At 41.3% G+C, this 21,669-nt stretch overlaps 1 protein-coding gene across 11 annotated transcripts in view; it reads left to right on the plus strand.

Moving 5' to 3' along the window:
- Window positions 1-21,669, plus strand: part of PALM2AKAP2 (PALM2 and AKAP2 fusion) — a 257,309-nt gene that overhangs the window by 201,642 nt on the left and 33,998 nt on the right. Inside the window, exon 1 of one of the 11 annotated variants that reach the window (XM_066988192.1) lies at window positions 5-27. The exons of 8 other annotated variants lie outside the window; for them this stretch is intronic. Coding sequence is in view for 2 of the 3 variants with exons in the window: in XM_066988191.1 (XP_066844292.1) it covers window positions 3,026-3,085 (60 nt within the window). In the remaining variant the exon portion in view is untranslated. Of the gene's footprint in view, window positions 1-4; window positions 28-2,344; window positions 3,086-21,669 lie in introns of those variants that run through there. 2 more of the 11 variants (XM_066988191.1, XM_048051423.2) reach the window with 2 other exon arrangements.

The following is a 21,669-nucleotide window of genomic DNA, read 5'->3' on the forward strand; positions in this document are numbered from 1 at the left end:
AGCCCTCTCCAGCGTTAATGATTTCTGGTAAGAGGGAAGAAGGATGGGCTTTCAAACACGGGGAGCATTCATTAGTATGTACTGTCAGTGTAAATAGACCCCTGCTTAGATGTTAGTCATATTTCTTCCTGGTTTCCGTTTGGTATCTGTTTGTTTGATATTTCTTCTGAAGACAAGTCAACAATTGTATTAACTTTTGGATCGTGGTATGGGAGTGTTTATACTAATTTCCTGACAACAGCATCCCTGTGATCTCTTATTTAAAAACAGTTGTTGGGTTTCCATAATCTTGTCTTTCTGTTAAAGAGAGAGGGGATGAAAGCCCATAATGCATGGGGGAAAAGAGGTCTAGCTTTTGGAAAAAATAAGCAGTTTACATTTGTATGGGTGTAAGATCACAAAAGTTTGGATTGTGTCTTTTTGGTGTCAAAATTTCTAAATGCAAAAGATATAAAAACCAGCTGCTTTAATGTGTTATTCATATTCAATTAACTATCCTAAATAATCCTAAATATCCTAATATCCTAAATAAGGGCGAAACATCACAGTATTCTTGGCTAACAGTTTTTGAGATATGTGAGAGCACTCAGTTTGTCCTCTAGGAAAATCAAAGATCAAAGGCCTTCTCTGTGAGAAGCTTGCTTAATACACAATGTTTTGGTTTAAAACGTTTTAATGTTAGGATTTTTCTTGGGATCTCCTAGTGTTTTGGCATTGTGGCAGACTTACTTCACTGTTGACTCTACAGAATAGTACCTAATACTTCAGTTGATCTGTTCTATATTTATATTCTCATTTGCCTTCAGAATTAAACTCTCTGGCAAGACTTCATTAGGCACTTAATGAGCAAGGCACACAACCTTTAATAAAAAAAAAAAAAGGAAAGTATTAAGAGGCTAAAAGTTGAAGGTGCATGTGGACAGGCTTGTTTCTATTCCAGCAGTTGTTTGTATATCTGGCCATTGGAATATTCAAGGGATGCAAGGAATGGCTGTTTCTCACCAAAACCTGCATTTCTACCGTTGGCCACGCTCCCAGCCTGCAAAGAAGCTGATGTTAACTTCAGCACAAAGCAGTTCATCTGTCCTGCCTTTGTAACCTAAGTCCTCCTGTAATCCATGTTAGCATCACATCCGGATTCTCACTCAGGGACAGGATTTGTCATCTGTTCTTGTTCTGATTGTTTTAAAAGCATTTTAATTGCTGAAATATTAGCTGTGGTACCTGGGTTGTTCTGGCTTAAATCACTTCCAGCTACTGAAGAAATAACTGCAGTCATTTGTTGCTTCCAAAATGAAGTTCAGAAACATCAAGGCAGGAGGTCAAAATACGGAGGGAGGTGAAGGAAATGAGTTACTCGTACAACTAGTTGTCCAGCAAAACAAACTCCGCAAGTTAAAGAGAAGCTGGAGCTTTATGTACCATGTATAAAGGCTGTAAAGGCATTATTAAAGTCACTGTTAAGCCATGTCTGTAATGTATAATTTTGATAATTTGAAACAGATCTGCACTTTCACATTCTTGCAGATGGCCTCTTGCTTGTTAATTGTGTCTGTGCAACAAATAATAGTATTGTAACAAACATCACAGCTGAGCTGGAGCTCACCTGTGTGTCAGTTGTTTGCCGAGTTCTGGTGACAGACACCAACACCTCAGTACTTGTCTGTTTTAGGGAAAAAAACACACACACACACACACACACACACACAAAAAAAAAAGCACAGGAAAGGTGACTGTCTGCCATGGCACCATCAAAGAGAACGACATATTTGAGATGCATTTTCTCAGAAAGCTATTTTAAGAAAATCATCAAATGCATGAGAGTGTATCTGCTGGTGCTACCTGCAGTCAGACTTCTGAATGTCACCTGCAGAACTGCTTCACTGTTGTTCTCAGCACGCTGAGCTGACCAGGAACCAGCTGGCTTTCTGCTAGCAGTGGCTTTAAGAATGAGCCTCTACCCTTCTTCCTGCATCCTTGTCTGGGTGGGCCTGCCTCAGTACAGGTACCTGAGATAAAACAGTAAGGATCGCCAATATAAACCTAAAATGACTTCTTCCTCTGTTGATGGGAAATGAAGAAACAAACAAACAAACTAGTGACTTGATCTATGTGGCTGGGTTTGCATCAGTGCAATGACCCGCAGCTTTCTAAGCGGCATCCGGGTGGAGAAGTACTATTTCCATTTGTCATTTAAATCACATAAATGCAGAAAATAACAAGGTTTTACTCTTTTACCTTGTTTAGATTCGTGGAGACTAGGCCTTGTTCTCTGACTGGAAAACTAATGATCCATTTTAAAGGGAAACCTTATCACAAACAAGACAATAGTATATCATATTACCAATGTTCCAAAGAGCTCATTTCCGTGCATTTTGGAGAAAACCTTTCAATTTCATTTAGGCTGGTAATTTTTTACTGTAGTCGCTTTGTCATGGGAACGTTTGTAGCAGCTTCTGAGTGAACCTCCTCAGCAACACTCTGCAGGCTGCTGAACAGAGAACACCATGCCAAAGAGGGGAAGGCAAGGATCCCTCTGGGTGGGAGGAAAAGGGAATTCCTTTGAGCACAGCTAAAACATAACAGCAAAAATAAAAGATGCAAAGCTACAGATGCTTTGCAAATGTAAGAACTAGCTGAGATGATCTCTGATAGCTGCTTCTAGGCTTCCAAAGCAGAGTCAAATGCCATCGGTGGTAACAAACAGACCCAAGATTTGCAGGGGAGGGAGCAACCTCCAGGAGGAGGAGTGGGAGGTTCAAAGGTTATCATCCTATTTATGCTAATTGAGTTTGAGCTAAGCTCTTCCCAAGAAGAAAGCCTCTTACCGAATTAGTTATTCAGTTCCTCAGGGTGCAAGTGGAATGGCTGTAGCTGTGTCTTAGACTCTGCTCGAGAGGCCCCTGAAGAATACAACGGGAGGAATTTCTCTCAATTTTAGCATTCATCAGATGAAAAGCAACCAGTAGACCTGAGATACTTGCGTGCCTTTTGCCATTCAGTCTGTCTACAGAAGGGGCCAAACATGTTCAGGTACACGGCACCCTGGCAGGTCCTCTGCTTGTCCATGGAGCAGGGGCTTAGGGTAAGAAAAATTTGTTTTCATAACGTTGTTAAACAAGGGTAATTTGTAATCTTAAGAATTGTGTTGCGAAGGAGAGGCAATTTCAGAGCTACTTTCATAGAAAGTGAAGGAATATTCCTTCCTCCCTCTGTAACAATGTATACTGCTTATTCCTTCATTGTTCGTTCCCATTTTGCTGGTATTTGAGTGAGAAGTTGGGTGAAAACTTAGATGTTGTGTATGTTTATGAGTCTGCATTTATATTCATATAGATCAGTATTGTAGAGAAGGGCGTGTATGTCACTTTGTACGTGGGAAAATACTGCTAATAATTTTAATTTCCACAACCCCATCTATCACTAACTAGGCTTTTGAAAGATTTATAGGTGTGAATTAATTAATTATGCCTCAAGGCAGTCTTAGAAGATGCATGTTAAGGTAAGGTTGAAGCCTAGGCAGGTTAAGTATTTCATTCAAGGTCATGCAGCAAGTCAGCAGCAGATAGAAGAATGAAATCCAGGTCTTCTGATTCTGATTCCCTTTATTTGCTTAATACCTGCTAGTTGTCTCCTAAATTGGATTCTCTTCAAGACTGTTAGCCGTGAGGACTCATGAAAGTACAGCAGTTAACTGTAGCTGCAGAACAGCTATTGGCAGGACTGACATCTAAAAAGTGTAAATTTAAATTAACCTGGGCTGGCATTATTTATATACTTGTGCTCACAGTACATTGCAGGGTTCTTTTGCATGAGAGCAGTCTACTGGTCTCTGATGGCATTTAATATGAAAGAGTTACTTTGCAATTCAAAAATACCTATTGTGTGTCCTCAACTCTCCTGATTTTATCTCAACTCTTGAAATCCTTAGTATGGTTTTTCTTTCAAAAAACGACAAATGCCAGAAATTACTTCCATTTTTGAATATAGGTTTCTAGCCTCAAAAGTCGCAAAGAAATACTGAAAAATATGACTTCTAAATAGTACCTCCTGATTTGCCTTTTTCTGCTATCGCCCCCCCCCCCAAGGGCAAATAAAACCTTTTTTATCAGTCACTCTAGAAAGCACATACTTGGCAGTAGAAGGATCGAGGCATACAGAACTGTTGTTTTTTTTTCTACTAGGAGATCTTGCATTTGTTGTTGCCAAGTCCATTTTGACTACTCCCTTTCTAATCCTTCTCGTCCTATACTATACAGATTCTATATATATAACGTATCATTCATTATGTAATCATTTTGGGGATGAAACTGAGATTTTATGCTGTCAATGTCCATACAACAGTCTTCCAAAAGAACATAAGTAATCTCTCTGTTTCAGTATGGTTAAATCAAATTTTAAAATATATTTCGGTAAGCATAAAACAGGATAATGACCTTACCCGCTGACCTTGAAAATGCCAAGTGTCTTGTATTAATTAATAAAAGGACAAAAAATTAGCCGGAAAAATAATCCAGAATTTTATGTTCCTGTGTGACATACAGCACATGCTGGGTATTGTTTATTCAGTGGGAGTTGGGACAGTAGTGCTTCCAGGGGACCATGACAACATCCATGCCCATTTGCTTTGCTGTAATGCTGGGTACTCCCTGACTGCTGCAACACAGCTTTTCCAGCTTTTTGTTTGTTTTTATTTGGGGTCAGGGAGTGGTTGGGCAGCACCAGGACTTCCAAAGTGCTGATACCTGTGCAAACTCTGGAGCAAGCTCTCCAGGATGGCTGTGGAGAGATCTCCTTCAGAAGAGGTTTTAGGCTGTGTTCAATAAAACTGTTGCCAGGGTTGATCTACGTGTATTTAGAGCAGAAGAATGAGGATGGAAAGTGCTCAGTGTCCTTTGCATCCTGTCACATCAATGAATTCTGGTATGGTTTACCTGATTCCTCCAGTCCTCTTGACTGCCCAGCCCTTTGTAATTCCAGACACGTACAGATGCTCACAGATGTTCACCCATGCTTTTATACCAGCAGGACAGAGTAACTTTCAGAAGTATTCACTCTGCCTTACTACATAATAAAAAGCTTCCAGAGAAACACAACTGCAATATGTGCTGCTGGCTTTCACAATTAACAAGTCTCTAAAGGCTGTTTTTGCAGAAGCTTTTGCCATCTTTTTTAATCTGGTGTTTTACTCTAGCATTACTGAAAAAAAAAAAAAAAAAAAAGTATGTTCATAGTGTCCCATGCAGTACTTTTTTGTCCTGGTTCCATTTTAACAAAGTTCTGCAGTCATAAGTTACAGCATGTCTGAGATGTCCAGTGTATTACCAGAAGCTGTAGATGAAAAGAAAATTTGGCTGTGTGTCCAGTGGATCCCTGAAGGCATGACATTCTTCATTGAAATGTATGCAGTGTAGAGCTCTTCAAACACTACAGCAATGATAATAAATTTAGGATGTTTGGATCCAAATGCATTAAGGTGTCAGAAAGCAGAATGCCAGCATTGGCTGCTGTTCAGTCTCTGGGCTTCAATTCAGGATATTGACTGAGCCAAAAATTAAGTAGGATGCCTGGGCAGTGCTCTCATCAAATGAAATCGAGTGCCTACTTTCTGTCAGAAATGTTGCAAGACTGAAAATCTTTATTGTCCTTGCAGTACAATCCTGTGGTTGTGATAGCAGCTCAAACAGGAATGTGTGTATTTCTGGTCTGATGAAATCCACTGGGCAGATGGACACTTCAAATAAGTGTCAGCTTTCTTTCCTTCACTGCTCACTCATAGCCAGGCAGAGGTGGCTTCTTCACATAAGTGATACCGCATTCCCAAACGCATGAAGTCCTGCCTGCGATGCCGTGCCAGACTATGAAGTCACGGCATGCTGTCCGCATGCCATGTGTTCATCACACGTGTGCACAGACAGCTGTCGAGGATCCAGTTGGACGTGTGCTCAGAAGGCAGAAATTCCACAAAACTTGCCGTGGGTAGCACTAGGAAGCTTTGAAACCTTAAATATGGCAATGGTGGGGAGGCTGTCCGTAGCTCCTGGTTTACAGTTCTGCCTTGCACATATATGTATACTATATACAGCAAACTGTATAGTTCAATATAAATATTTATTTCTGTCATTTATCAGTGTTTCTCTATTGAAATGAGCAAACTACGCTAGCCAGTGATAAATTTCATGTTATCTTTTGCCTTTGCAGGCACTTCTGTATGGTAATATTTATTAAATCATATTAATTAGACAGCTCATGAGAGTATGCGGTTGACCTTTCTGGTGGAATGCTGCATTATTTCATCCCCACTGTTACATAAGCCTGTGGGCTAGCCAAAACCACCATTTAGCATTTTATACGTAGAAGACTGTCCAACTAACCTTTGACGTTCAGGAAAGCTGCCTTCAACGTTAAGACTTAAAACCTGCTCCTGCTGAAATCAGCAGCAAGAATCTTGGTTTGAGTTGGTGCAGGATTGGGTGTACAGAGATAAAGTGACAGTAGTTAGATGTTACTATTTATAGTGATACCCTAGGTGGAGAAGTTTTGCTGAAACTTCGGCTTTGGAGTTAGCGCAGATAGGATTAGTGGAAAGGCGGGGCCACCTCTGGTCTCTTGGTACACAGCAAGACTGTTCTAAGACTAATTAGGGGCACATGTAGGCAGTGCAGTTTTACTAGTAATTTGATTTAATGAATGCTGCTCATTTAAAAAGCTGTAATTTGTGTTCAGCCCTGAGGAAGTAAGGAGAAACTGCAGGAACATAAATTCCCCAAAGCAGAGGCACAGGCTTTCCAGGTGTGTGACTTAACCGTCGAGTGCTCTGTGCTTGCAATAAATTGTTTTGAGTTTAAGATCAGATGAAACTGAAGAGGCCTTATCTGTAAAGGTAGATGTAATCTTTTTCACTTTGACAAGGTAAATTTTGCTCTGCTTGGCGTTGTTTTTCCTTTATGCATACAGCTATTTCTTGTAACATCTCTAGATTTTAGTGCATTATTAGGTGGCATGTTAAAGGCAAGATTTGGAAAAAAAAAAACACACTCGAATTATGATTGCTTTCAGATAATCTGTTTCTAGTTGACAGTTCTCAGATTCTAACTACCGCACATTAACTCTACTGCTTGAAGCAAGTAAATTCCTGTAGGTAACCAATGCCGTTCTCATTATGTCTTTAGTGATTCAGATGAATCAACTCACAGCTTGTTCTCTTCAGAATAGAGTTGATACAATTTCCTGGCATTTTCCAGGAAGGAGACTCTTGAGACTGGTGTCTAACATAACTCTCCAGCCCTTGTAACAATCTGTGTTCCCAGACAAATTGACAGAGTGAAAAATCACCATCTCATCTTAGAGCTGAAGTGCTGTTTCAGACCGGTAGTCTGTCTTGGTAACAAGTAAATACAAAAACATCCCAGGAAGAGCTGACTTGTGCTTAACATTACGCAGCAGCAGCAGCGGATGACTATTTGATGACACAGATTTGGATCAGACGGTGTCAATCCTTTTCTCAGCATACAAGAAAGGGCAACAAACATATCGCCTGGCTGGATGGTGCTTGTTTGCATATAAGTGGTCACATCCTCTCTGTATTGCCAGATTTTTTGGCTCTTGAGTCTTGCAATAGTTAGCATTCCTCTAAAACTTTTCAGGTCATGCAACTGAAGAAGTATAGAAGAATTTTCAGTTTTCTTTCAAAATAATTAAAGGAAAGTTTCTAGCCTTTTCTGATTGCAGAGAAAAGTTTAAAATGTCAGGCTGACCTCTGAGGGCTTAAAAAGCACCAAAGGACTCTATAATCAGACTTATGTGCTTTTAAAAGGAATTTCTTGATTTTGTGGGACTTTAACAATGTCTTCTGAGCAACTGGAATTAGTATGATTGCTGTATGATTAGAGAGGTTTAGTAACATCTCGGCACTTAAGCCAATTATAGTTTGTTTCGTGGTGTTGCAGCATGATGTTCACAATTCTGCCTTTCAGAGATGCTTCCTGTTCCTTTCAACTTTCATTTTCCGTCTTGGTCTCCAGTCTTTTAGTGTTGACCCCATGTAAGACAAGATCTGCCCAAGATGTGGAAAGACGCTGTACACTTTGTTTTTCACACACGTCAGATGTTTCGCTGCTTTGGCTTTTAATCTCTTCTCCTCATTTCTTTTATCTAGGAGCAAAACTACTCCATGTCAGCACTGGAGAGAAATAATGGTCTGTTAACTGGTACACGGTTATTTCTACCCACTTAGATAAATGAGAGGGTGTGTTTGAACACTGATGTGTAGTTTAGTCATCATAATTTCAAACACCTAAGCACTTAAATAAAATTGTTCTTTTCTATTTGAAAAATAATAAAAAATCAAACATCAAGAAACTAATAGATATTATGTATGGTAGTCTTAGCAATTTTTGTTATGTGACAAATTCTGTCACGACCGGATAGTATTGAGATAGCATGTCTGATTTTCCCCAATGAGATACTAAACTAAAGTATATTCCCTAGGTGTTACATCAAGTCTGTCATATGCAGCTGATCCCATTTTGGCTGATTAATAAATGCCCAATTGTGCACTGTCATTTGGCAGTTTATGATTGGTTTTATAAACACTGTTAATGCAGTACCATGGAAGAAAGTTCTCTTCCTTCATGCTTCACCCAATAAACAGTTTAGAGATTTTTAAAACCTCTTTTCATGACAAGCATACAGTTTTGCGGAGATAATGATTTATTCTATTCTGGTGTATTCTGTTAATTACCCATCTCTAATCCAGATATTAAGTATTGAATTAGACATAGTAACATAATTAGAACAAACAATTACATTTTTAATGGATTGAAGAGGAGACTTGTGGGAATGGGATTTGAATGGTTGCCCTTTAAGGATTTAAGGGTGATTTTTCCAGGCTGCACATTCAAAGGAAGACATCTTCAGTTTCGTAGTTCAAACTATGAATACTATTTGTTAGGCATTTACATTTTTGTAAAACAAACAAACAAAAGAAAAAACTTAAACTACTGTTTTCTAGTATATTCCTTATCTTTTACCTTAAATCTCATAAGAATCAAAATTTTAAAGTAAATTTTTTTATGGGGTTTAAAATCAAAAGTATAGGAACAAATGCTTCAAATGAAAGATAATTAACTGAGTTAAAGAAGTAAGTTCCCATACTGAAGTCCAGTGATATTTTGTCTGGTTGTCCTTGAGCAACATGGCAATTTCAAAACAAGAAATCTTGTTCCAAAACTGAAGAAATGTAAATTAGCGAAATACATTAATTCAAGGTGATAAATCTGGGACCCCAATATCTGATTTACAGAAGCATCTCCTAACACCAAGAATGCTTGTTTCCCTATATAATTCCTTCCTTTACAGTTTGCAATAATTCTCCCTAGTAATTCTTAGCAACATAATTTTAACTGTATTCAGTGTATATAACACTTCAGAACCTAAACAACTATTTCTCCCAGAGCATAAATCTCCTTTGACTTTTCTTCACATTTCCTTCATTCTAGAATCTATCTGCTTTGATATGCCAGAATGAGAAATATTACCTTCACTAAATCTGCTTGCTGATTGTTGAATGTGAGATTTCTGAATGCAATGTAAGAACAAATCCAGGGAGTAGTCTAGGCACAAGAGGAATAATTCTGTCAATATTAATAAAAATCAGAAAACCAGAAGCCAGGAAGTGGGAGCTCCAGACAAGCACAGAACTTGCAGCACACATCAAATTGTTGCTTAACACATTGGAGAATATCATGCATTCATCCCAGTTGACCTCAGCCTGGCTTTATAAATTAAATCTTAACACCCTGGATGTAGGAATCCCAATCACTTGTCTGCCACTGGGGCTGAAAGGAAGTAACGGTAGCAGCAGACTACAGAAATGAAAGAAGAATGCAATAACCAGAAGCAAAAACAGGAGAAAATGAGGGATAAGCAGACCCATCCATCTAGAAACAGAAGCTACAGGAAGTTCCTGTCATGAAATTAAAAAGAAATTGAGGTCCCAGCACCCTCAGTGTTAGGAGAAGGGAGAAGAAACATAGTAAAGATCACTTTGGGGGAAGGAAGCAGTGGGGGTATTTGCTGGTTCCCTGATGGGTGACCAGAAGCTGCCCAGAAGTGTCTTAATCCATTTCCAGCTGAGCACCATGTTTACTGTCTTCATTCAGCGAGAAAGGCCTTTGAGGCCCATTCTCAAGATAGTTGTAGCTATAGGTTTTAGCATGTATCTGTATAACTTCACTGCCATTTTCTGGCAGTAATAAGAACCAGATTCTGATGATGTGTTCATAATTTCCTCTGGGACCATTTTGGTATAAGCTCATGCTAATTAAAACTTGGCATTGGTTCCCATTAGAAGACCCTTGCTCATCTTGTGTTGGGAAAGTAAAGTAATACCTGGACTTATCAACAAAAAATGGAGCTTTTGCTGAAGTCAATTTTTTGTCATAATTCCTGGAAGAAAATGTCATCCAAGCCATAGCAATCATCAGGGAAAACAGTTCTTGAGCAAAGTCACAGTAGAATGCGTCGTTAATCATAACCCACGCACATCCAGGCACCATATCACCAGACACTTCATTGGAGGAAGGAACAGCACTGTTGGTATTCATGATTCATTATATTCAAGGGTTATAAGGTTTTTAGAGTCAGCTGTGGTCACATGTTATGACCGGCATTGTGACATATACCACTGGATTTCCCTAAACTGACTTCTGTTTGGATTAGAGCTTATCTTTTAGAAAAACATCCAGTTTTGATTCCACATGTCCAGCAAGGGAGCATTCATCACAGCGTGGATTAAATTGTTCCCTTCATTAATTATACTCACAGCTAACAGTTTCCTGCTAGAAGATAGGCACTGTTTTGCTCTTGATCTGCCTGAACATTCCCCAGTGCAGACAGAAACGTCTCGTGCTTGTTTCTCCACTGAGGAGCTAGCAGCTTTGTCTGAAGAGCAATTACTTATTTTCTTGCAAACTCGCGGGTTTTTGAGAAGTTCTGATATATGGCATTAATTACAGTCTGTCTGACAATCCAAGAAACCCTCTCAGTGTCTTCTTTCAAGTCTCACTATTGCTCTGGTGCTTAAACATTTGTGCCTCTGGCTGAGAATAGTAATGTTGATGGTGCGTGCATGGCCTTTGCTTTTCATCCATACTGCTTTCACCTTGTTGTCCACTGGCATTGCACCCTACACTAATGTATCCACCTCATTGATTAGCTCTGGATAGAGTGTTATAAGAGCTCTTCTGAGCGTTAATTGTATTTCCTGATGAAGTGGTCAAGGTGAGGTGTCTTGGTTGGAGTTCTCTTGTGGTTTTGGCACAGTTGGGGCTGTACTTGCATTATAGTTTACACCACAAAATTGAAATTTGTTGACATCAGAGATGGTGCATCATGAAATATGTGACATTCATAGGACTTCCAGAAAAACTGGTGTCTTGCTCAAGCAGCTTGCTACTGTCAGCAGTCACACACATCCCTCACTGCAGTTCAGAGGCAAACCAAGCAACCAGGCGGACTGCAGCCTGTGTTACGAGCCCAAAACGGAATTTCTGCCAGACCCAAGAATGAGATTTCTGTGTATGAACCAGAGTGGTGGCAGGATGCTACAGCAGGCAGGAGTCTGGGCTAACTGGACTTTGAAGAAATACCCCTAATTGCACTGCAGGTTTCTGCAGAGCTTTTATAATAGCCCGATGTCACATCACCTCACAAAGCTGTGATCTTTTCTTTATCCTTTTGGGACCATACTAATTGGTAAGAAGAGATGTCAGTGCTAATGCACTGATAAGCACATTAGCAAAGCTGTTGCTTAGTCAGTTGCTGAGACATTCAGAACGCAGCAGTTCCCTAACTGAAGACCTGATATGCCTTTGGGTGAATTCTGCTTAGCTCGCTTTCTCAGCAAACCTCTGTCCAGATGTGGTTTTGGAAGTTATTGGCTGACACTATACAAAATACTTCTTTATGCATGTCCAAAGTTAGAGGCTGTTGCCAGGCACTATGGTACCCACCGAGCAGAGTACCAAGGTGCTGTGAGAACCATGTCTGGGTGCAATGACAGCACGCTGTGCCCATGCTTCCCCTCCTACTCAACAAACTGAATATAGCTGTTGTGCTCGGTTCAGAAAAGTGTCGGCCCCTGGACTGTTGTGGGGATGTTTTAAATTCAGCCATCACCAGCACACGATTAAGTAGTCTCAGTAACTTTTCTAAATTTTCACCTTTTCTTGAGGAGGTACTAAATATTAAGTAGCACTGTACACCTTTCCTGTCCAAATGTCAAATTATTTGACATTACAAGTTATGTCAATGATTAGACTGGCTTTCTGGCATTTATTTTTATCTTGGGTGGGATCTTGAGAAACCCCCAAAAAACTTGTAGAGATGACCACCCGAAGTTCAGCATTTAAATCTGATTGCATGCATACCAGTTAGGTGTAGATGCATCAGACCTCAAAACCACTTTTTAAAGTGGCAGGATTTGAATTTGGGAGTTTAACTTTAAGCACCGGGGTTCCGGCATTTTTGTTTTAAGGGCCTGGTCTGCTGTGCTTGTGTTTCCAAAAAACAATGATCTCTGCTTTCAATACGTCTAGAGATGGTCCAGCTCTCCACTGTTGTCCATGTGCAAGCTGCCGCTCACCACTCCAAAAGGGAGATTGTTTCCCATGTTCATCCTACTGGCAAACAGCAAAACAACTTGGTTGTCTTCAAATGGCTTTTTTCAGTGAGTGGTTTCGTAATGGTACATCTGTATCCTTGTCTTCACAGAATTGTTGAAATTTCATGGTAATTTTGAAGGGGTGGTATGATTATAACCTTAATTTTATTTACCTTTTAATATTAGACCTACTAAGAGGATTTTTTTTTTCACCCGTGATGTAAGAAATGTTAAACACCATCTGATGAAAATGCATTGTTATTTATAGGTAAATCCAATTATTCAGTTAGTTAACAGATCTTAAAAATAGCTGTAAGAAATGGTCATTCATACATTTTCCAGCAACTGACTGCTACTTTCCCCCATGAAAAGCACCCATTCTGATTATTTAATTGGTGAGAATTCAGTGTTGTGCAAGGAGAACAAGATGTGTTAGCATAGCTTTATGTTATGTCGTAGATAACAGACAAATCAGCACTCATTGAGCCAGTCTGTAATTGCATTAGTCTGTAAACTTCTGGTGGCCTGGTTTCCTCTCTTGTTAAACTGAATCAGAAGAGTTGGAGACACGCTTGGATACTTGCACTCGTAGATTAGAGATTTCCTTTTTTGGAGGTTTGTTCTACTGGCTTGTTTTTCCATTAAAAATGAGGCATGGTTTCGTTCTGGTGTTATTTTTTATTCTGCCAGAAAACTGTAACGCATTAAGTCCTGCATGTAAAAAAATGTCCGTTTGTTCTAAGCTTATTTATAGCTTGAACATCTCACATGAAGAGGTCTTCCAGCTTTAAGTCACAAGCAATATAAATTGAGTTCTAAGATTAGCAGTTGTATTTATTTTTCAAGTTTTTGTAACTAATTTAGGTCCATGCCTTATTCTGAATGTGTCGATTTTGATAAAGGATATTCAGCTGATAGAGCACATTCTACTCCGCTGTCTGTCAATTAGTGAGTTGCATAACATTAGAAAAAGAGAGAGAAAATGTGTGCTTATTCTCCTCATAATAGCCCCTTTCTGAACAAGCAAGTTCTTGTTAACCTGTCAATCAGTAAAGGAAACCACCAAAGCTAACTGTCATTTGGAGGGGAAAAAAAAAATTAAAAACTGCTGCATTTATTCTTTTTGTTGTGTGAAAATCAGCTTGAATTTTTCTCCAGTGTGCTGAGTTCCTAACCTCCCAGGAAGCCACCTAGGACAGTGAAGTCAGACAGGTGCTTGTGCATTTTTTGGGACCCTCAGGCAGGCTGCCACAGGCAGGCTTGGCTGCTTCAGCTGTCAGCTGCCTCTGGCCCAGCCCTGCAGCAGCTCCTCCACACAAGCACACAGACGAGGTTTGCAGTCCGACTCCCCCATTTACTAGCCAGCCGATCAAAGAAGAGGCAATGAGAAATGAATTTAATACTTCACCTCAAGTTATGATCTTTCCAAGGCAGATGTTGTCACAGACATGGTGGAGCCCACCAGGGTGAAGCTGTTGCACTTGCAGGTGGGTATCTGCTCGCCTGTTGAGGGAACAGGGACCCATACACAGCCTCAGCAAGGACTGATGCCAGCACAGGCATTTATTTTCCTCTCTTGGGCAGAATGCACCAAAGAGACATTAAAAACTGACTGACAGAGAGGAAAATAGACGCTGGGGACTTGCACATGCACTGTGGACAGCATTTTTAAAACATTCATTAAAATGTTTATTGAGTAATATAGATGTTTTGTCTTTCTAGTAGGGCATTCTAGGCTAGATGCCATCCTTAGGCAAAAGCAGTAAAAAGCAAAACCTGAGCAGAATATCTCTAGACCACACTGCCTCTGTGCTTTACTCGAAATCCGTACAGTGTTGCTCCAAAATACTGTGCTAGCATGAGAAGTTTCTCCTGAGCACCACACTGCATTTTTCTGACAGTCATCCTTGCCCTCCTTACGATTTGCTGCATGCAGGAAGGTGGAAGGCTCCAAAATACACAAATTTTTCTGAGTTTGGTGCTAGAGCACTGATCTAAGAACAGAGGCATGAGTGACGTGTTTCCCTCCTCCAATGGCTCTGTTACCCTATTACTGAGAATATTTGTTGCCCTGGAGGGAGAGGAGGTGCTGACACAAAGCCGTTCACCAGCAGCACCCAGGCAGAATGGAGCAGAGACGTCTCAGAGCCTTTCTGGCATCTCAGGTGCAGCTTTAGGTTGTTCAAGCTTGGCGGCAGCCTTATTCAGCCCTTTAATCAGGGGCAGAACATCCATGATCTTGGTAAAATGCAGGAGGGTGGTCTCTCAGGGTAGGCAGGGATTTTAAAAAAAGATAGATTGAGGTGGTTCTGTAAAACGGAGATAATTGCCAGGAGTGTTGTGGAGCACCTGAGTGCCTGCTGTGTGGTTTGAGGTCTTTGAATGGGGAACTTGTAAACATAAGGTGTTCTGTCCATCATCTCTGCAACAGGAAAAGAAATGCAGAGGGGCTGTACGGGTTTCTTGCTATGTCTGCTCTTTCCAGATTGCATCCTTTAACACATGAAATCACGGTGCCATCCCATGCTGCCTCTGTGCAGACTGTCACATTCATTAATCACATTAATACAGGGTGGGAAGATGCTCCGACTTGGGCAGCCTTTCCCAGACCTACAGCATGCCACGGCATAGCCTGTATGGGCACATGCCTCGGTGCACGAGATGATGCTCTGCTTCAGTCATCCACTGGCCCCACAGTGGTGGGGCAGACAGCTGCAGATGGGATACATGGCCTAGTACAATATTTCCAATTGCTTCCCAAAACCCTGCAGCCGTCTCGTTGTTAAGAGCCTTAATTTTCTCAGCAGCTGGGTAGAGCCCAAGAAATCATTATGGGTTGATTTTATTGTTGTTGTCTCTATTGTTGTAACGTGAGGATGGAATTAAAAACAAATGTCTCGGCACTGATGTTCGCCTAGAGTGTGAGACAGCACGCTGGTTTAGAGACCAGCACATTACCCCAGACTGTAGCTGTGCTCTCGAAAATGCAAACCAGGAGGACTGCTGGGCAGTTTACGAGCTGTGCTCCACTGTTGCCTTCCGAGTGGGATACGTACACAGAATCTCAGCAGAAGTCAGCTTATGCAGAAGCAGGATGAACAGGCCCAAACCACAGCAATCACGCCACTGCAGGATGCTACACGGAAGGAGCGTGGCTCGACACAATCCTCACGAACTCTTACACCGAGATGTGAGCAGATGGTGGATGGAGGAAGCCAGAGGGGGAAGAAGGACAGCTGGCAGGGTAGAGAAAGCTTGAGGGAAAACCAAGACCAGTATGAGGAAGAGAAAATGTTGTGGAAAAACTCAGAAAGGAGAAACTGTGGACACATTGATGTGGGTGGTCATTATTCCCAGTTGTGCAGTCTCCACGAGGCAGCGACTGAGCAGAAAAGGTCTCTGTCAGGCCCCTGCCGTGGAGCCATTTCTCCTCATTTTTTGCTTCGAGGCACGTAGGCTGCTGCAACTGCATTTGCTGGATCTTGTAAATTGCAATCATGAGACTTGGTGGTGTATCATTTTAAAGAAGCTCCTCTGTCTATGCAAGGCCAAAATCTCCTGATTTCCAAATGTAATTAAAAAGGCATCGGAGAGGGCGCATTTCCAAGCTGAATTCAGTAAGACCATTTCTTCATGACGTAATGTCCTGTGAAAAGAAACTGACAAATGTGGAAACACAGTCCGGTAGGGTATTAGAAACAGTGCTGTAAGCTCTCCCTGTTTCACACAAGAGTTCAAATTTACAGAGAGCTTTTCTCCATCAGTCCTTAAATGAGGAGAAATAAATTGGCATCAAGAAATGATGTAATGTACTTACCTAATAAAAAATAATCTCTCCAACATATTCAATGAATTAATCATTTAGCACCAAATTAAAGGTATCTACAGATTTTTTTTTTATCTTCAAAGCCCTCTCTTTAATAAGACTTTGGTATTATACATCTTTTATTTCAATTGATTTTTCCTTTAAAATGCACATGACTTCCATATTCTCAGATGCACTTCAGGATGAAGCATGTGATATGGGTGTGCCCTGACTGACTTTCAGAGCATCCTGCCTTTTCTTCTGATTATATGAATTTCAAGTGTGTGCTTTCCTGACTGATCCTAGGAGAATTTGTGATGCCTGGGAATTTCTTGCCTTTGTGTGGCTTTTCTGCCCCAGCATGGAAATGTTCTTTCAGCATTCTTCTTCACCTCGGTCTCCAAAGTGCAAAAGGCAGTTCAGATGTTTCCAACCTAGCATTTCTTTTGATAAGAAAATATTATTACATCATGAGGAGTGTGCTTATAGTGGAACATAGTGCTTCTTTCAGTGCATTTACTGTTGGCAAGCTCATTCCTGTTTTCTCCTCTTCACTTTGTTAGCTGAATCTTGTCTCAGAAGGCAGTACAATTTCAGGGGGATCCTGTATCCCCAGAATTCATCTTATCTGCCACAGTTTCACCTGCTTAGAGAGAAATTTGCGTTAATTAATTAATCGAAGAATTAGTTAAATGTTAACACCAGATGTAGGATGTCATTCTGGAACCATATTTATGCCCTTTTGCACACTGCCATCAATTCAAAGAAGCTTAATTTTATAGCAGACATCATTTACAAGAAACGTATAATGACTAGGGCGAAAAGTCAGTGCCTCGACAGAAACTTATTGGTTAGGTGCTGTTGGAAAATTTTAAATAACTGCCTTTAAATTCCAGAAAATCACTGCAACTGGGGAATGCAAGTTTGTGTTTCTTTTGTACCTGGAGACTCTTTAATATTTCCTGATAGGCTCCTACCCATTTGATAAGCAGCACAGTGCTCACCTTGATCTGTATATCTGGGGTCTTGCTGGATGGCATCGTCCTGTGTGCGTGTTAGATGTAGGCTGAAGATTTAAGCTACAAATAGCAGACATCTTACTTATCTCTGCTTATCCCACACCTTTCACAGAATTACAAGATTATGGATTTCTGAAAGGTTTGAGTGAAAGGAACACAAGCTGGGTTTTTAGACCAGGAATAGCCTTCATGTTCCTCCTACGTGATATGCAGGTGTATTTCAAGGAAAATGCAGTTCTTTGAATTCTGGACTCATGAGACTAGCCTCAGCCGGCCAGTCAGCATCACCTTGCTGCTCTGCAGGATTCCCACTGAGCTCCCAACCCTGCCAGCGCTGGTGATGGCAAGGCCAGGGCTAAGGGTTTGTGGGAGGAGGGAGGGAGGGGGGTGGGGGGAGGAAAGCAATCTACAGCTTCTTTTCCCTGCCATAAAGTGATTTTATTACTGCTCTTGTTTAATAAAAAAGAGCTACCCTATTAAGAAAACAAATCAATTGTAACAGAACAAAATTGTGCATGTTTTGATATTTGCCAATATTAGGCATAGAAGAAAGGACAGCAGAGTAGTTTCATCAAAAGAAGCAGTAAATAGGACTTGAACAATGCACATTTTTTCTAAGCTTGCAGCTGTTTGACATACTGCAGCGTTGATTCTTGGTCTGTAATAGTTTAGTTATACCCAGCTTACATTGGTAATTTGCCTGTGCTTCTTACTGTTCTCCCTCAGGTACAGGTGGCAGATAGCGCTAAGTGCTGTGATTGCAGGCACATGGTCTCCTCTTTCCAGACTGCTGGGATTTCTCCTTTGTAGTTTTCTCTGCGTACGTTTAGTTAAAGCACTGTGTCTGCTCTGAGCTGAGCCATCCCTGCATCTGCTACAACCCCACGGATTCTTGGGTTATGCTTGGAGGAACTTGTTGTGAGTGTTTTATTTAACACATTCATTGTTAAATGGGAGAGTCTCCTGATACCTGACTTGAAAATGCAACTTCTGAAACCCCAGCTAACCTGCAGGCAGCCTGAAGGGTTTTTACTCTGACTTCAGACCTCTAGCTCCCTTTAAATTCAGTAGCTTTTCTGCAAACGTTGAACAAGTTTTGGCTCCACTGAAGAAACGGTAACTCTCATAACCCTGAACTGTCTTCTCTGCTTTGCCTGTGCTGGATGTGTAATGGCACCAGAGTTAAAATGCTCAGATTTAAACTAAATGAATGGAAATCAACAGGCATAACTGATATGCAAGGCTGGGAGTTACCTAAACATTTTGTTCTGTTTAAAAACATTTTTCTGCTAGCTTTTTCAAAATTCCCAAGGATCTTTGTTTCCAGCCACCTTATCTAAACAAATCAAAACAAACTCTGTGCATGCATTCCTTGCTACCACAATAAGTGGCCTGCTCTTAACTTTTTTTCTTTTTTTTTATTTTCCTTGTATTTTTCCACCTTTTCTTTTGTGTTGGTTTGAGGAACAGCCTCAGCATGTAGGGTGATGGGTCATCTCAAGTGCTAACAATATTTTAAATCAGTCCTGGGGAAGTTTCTTCAAATCACTGTGTATTCACAGAGAGACAAGAGCGTGCATGGCACGTTTCCCATAGGGCAGTAGATGTAGGAATGCCCAGTTACCCCTTGGCTGTCCACCTCACAAGGGTAGCATGAAGCAGCTGAAGATGGTTTCAACAGGGCAAAGTGTTTGGGAGCAAGGATGAAGCCAGCTTGAATTACCTCAGCTTTACAGCTGCTCACTTACCTCCCCAGTGAGGGATGCTGAGACAAGCTTTAGACTTAAAAACCTCTGAAGAGTGGAGGTGAGAGGTTTACGGTGAAGTGGCTGTAGTATACGGCCGTAGGGATGGCACTGGGTGGGAGTGGTGGCACCAGTTGTCACAAGTTGTGTAGTTTTCACCCACAGCAAAAGTGTGTAGATAACCCAGTGATTTTGAGAGGAACTGAAAAAGTGGGGAAAAAACAAGAGGGGAGATAGTCTTTCCCTCTCTATGTGGTTTGCAGCAAATGTAAGTAATTTATCATTTCCAGTTCCTTATTGGCTTGCAAAAGTGGGCACAGATGAACAGCCAAATATTTACTGTAAATATATGAGAAACACAACTTCAGTAGGTGCAATGCTATATGACCTTCATAACTTGTTTTTTAAGATGTCATCTTTTCTTGAAACTTTGCACTGTTGGCTGATTGGCATTTATATCTCTGGCCCCAGTAATTTTGACAAGGTATTTTACACGTGCTGTGCTAGGAGTAGAAACCATGGCACGTGCCGCTTTCTCTCTGAATTGATAACGCCCCCAAGACCCAGTTTTTAGGGCAGTCAAGCGTGCATACATCTTTTAAGAAGTTTTACCTGTTCAGCATGGGAAATGAGAAGGATGCACACATTTTTATCCCTTGGAAATGAGTTTCAGTCCAAGTAACATCAAGAGAGAGCCTCCAGGTATTCCTTGGGTTGGTTTGAGCACAAATTCTTGTTTTTTCGAAATAGTTAAGAGGTTTTGGATGTGCAAGTCCTACTCATACTACACAGCGTGGCTGCCAGCAGGAGTGCACGCTTACACAAGTGTGAGTACACACCGGAGGAGATTTCTTTCAGAAGATGCTTGAGCCTTCCTCCATCACAAGAAGACGGGTTCCCAACAGCAAGCAGGGACTAAGCCTGGTGCTGGTCTCTCCACCTGCGGAGCTGGGCAGCAGCAAGGCACGCCCCCAGCTCAGGATGCCCAGAACACGCCAAGCACTGGTGAAAAGCAAGAGCCCCACATGCTCCTATCAGGGCGTGACAGTTTCCTCTCGGAAGTTTATTTTGGTGGCCATTCTTGGATAATTCATTCTGAGCAGCTATTCTGCTGTCCGTGCTGCTGCATTTGTCTGAAGTATGGGTGCCTACCGAGGGGGCCGTGCCGGGAAGGAGAGTTTCAGAAAGTGAGCAAGCTGTCCTTGCAGCTTGTCCTCAGAAATTGGTTTTATTTCTGCCTGATTCTGGTTGTCTTTGTAAGAAGAACAGCAGGCCTGGTTACAGCACCAGGGGAAATTAAACTGACAGAGCCAATTTGTTCTCATAAAATAAATAGAAGTGGCCTTTGGGTTTAAAGCGTGTGATTTCCGCATCTGGAGGAGGAAGAACAATTAAGATAGCTCACCAGATTAAATTCTTTCTAATTGCCAGTTATAAACTTGCTACTGGAACATTAGGAAATATCCAACAAAACTATTTATTTTTTAAAAGTATTTTTATATTTATTATAGGAGGCAAGAAAGTCTTCTGTCAGGTTGGCTTCCTTGGCTACTTTAAGCAGATACACTGCCAAAAACTGAAAATCAGCTCACGAGCAGGCCAGGATCAGGGGTGGATTGTCACCTGCACAGAAAGCTGTCCCCCCTCTCCTGATCTGTGCTTGCTGCAGCCCATCACAGTACTTGAGGCCATGTGGAGAAGTTGGACACACGAGTTAGATGCAGTGGCATATGTGCCCTTAATTTGGGTTTTTAGATCTGACTCCCAGGCACAAGCCCAGAAATGCACAAATCCAGAAGGCTGGTTGGTGCTGGCATTTGCCTCTCAGCCCCTACGCTGAGACTGGGAGGCAGAGGAGGGAGTAGTACCACAGTATCACTCTTATTTAATGTGGTAGCGCTGAAGGATGGAGCAATTAGCTGAAAAGCCAAAGACCACAGAACCAGTCTGTGACAGTGCTGACAACAAACTGGAGAGGTCTCTCCATATTTCCCGTATCTCTCTTGTTTTACACTGGATTTCTTGGATTTCTCTGACCTTTACCACCCATTGTTTATTTCTCAGCCGGTTTGGTGAGGTGGATTTGTAGAGGAGTTGTTATAAGTGTGAAGGAGATCCTTTGGATGTTAAGCAATCAGTGCCAGCCGCAAGCTCGAGCACCACTGCTGCCTCCCACAGCTCACGATGTGGGGCACTTTCCATTTTACAGTCCCAGCTAAATTTGGCTCAGGCAGATCTGTGGAGATAATGAAGTCTGAAGATAATGAGCTGAAATGGTGACTCTGGTCCCTTAAGACCTTCCTTTGTGTGCTGGCCAATTTGCAGCGTTACAGAGGAGAGAGAGATAACACTTGGTCTAAAGGGATTCACGTTGTGAAAAGATGGTTAGTACAGAGTGAGGGAAGTGAACACTTGTAGTATTTGTTTTTTCTTCCA

This window comes from Anser cygnoides, chromosome Z, assembly GCF_040182565.1.
Source record: "Anser cygnoides isolate HZ-2024a breed goose chromosome Z, Taihu_goose_T2T_genome, whole genome shotgun sequence".
Classification (NCBI taxonomy): Eukaryota; Metazoa; Chordata; class Aves; order Anseriformes; family Anatidae; genus Anser; species Anser cygnoides.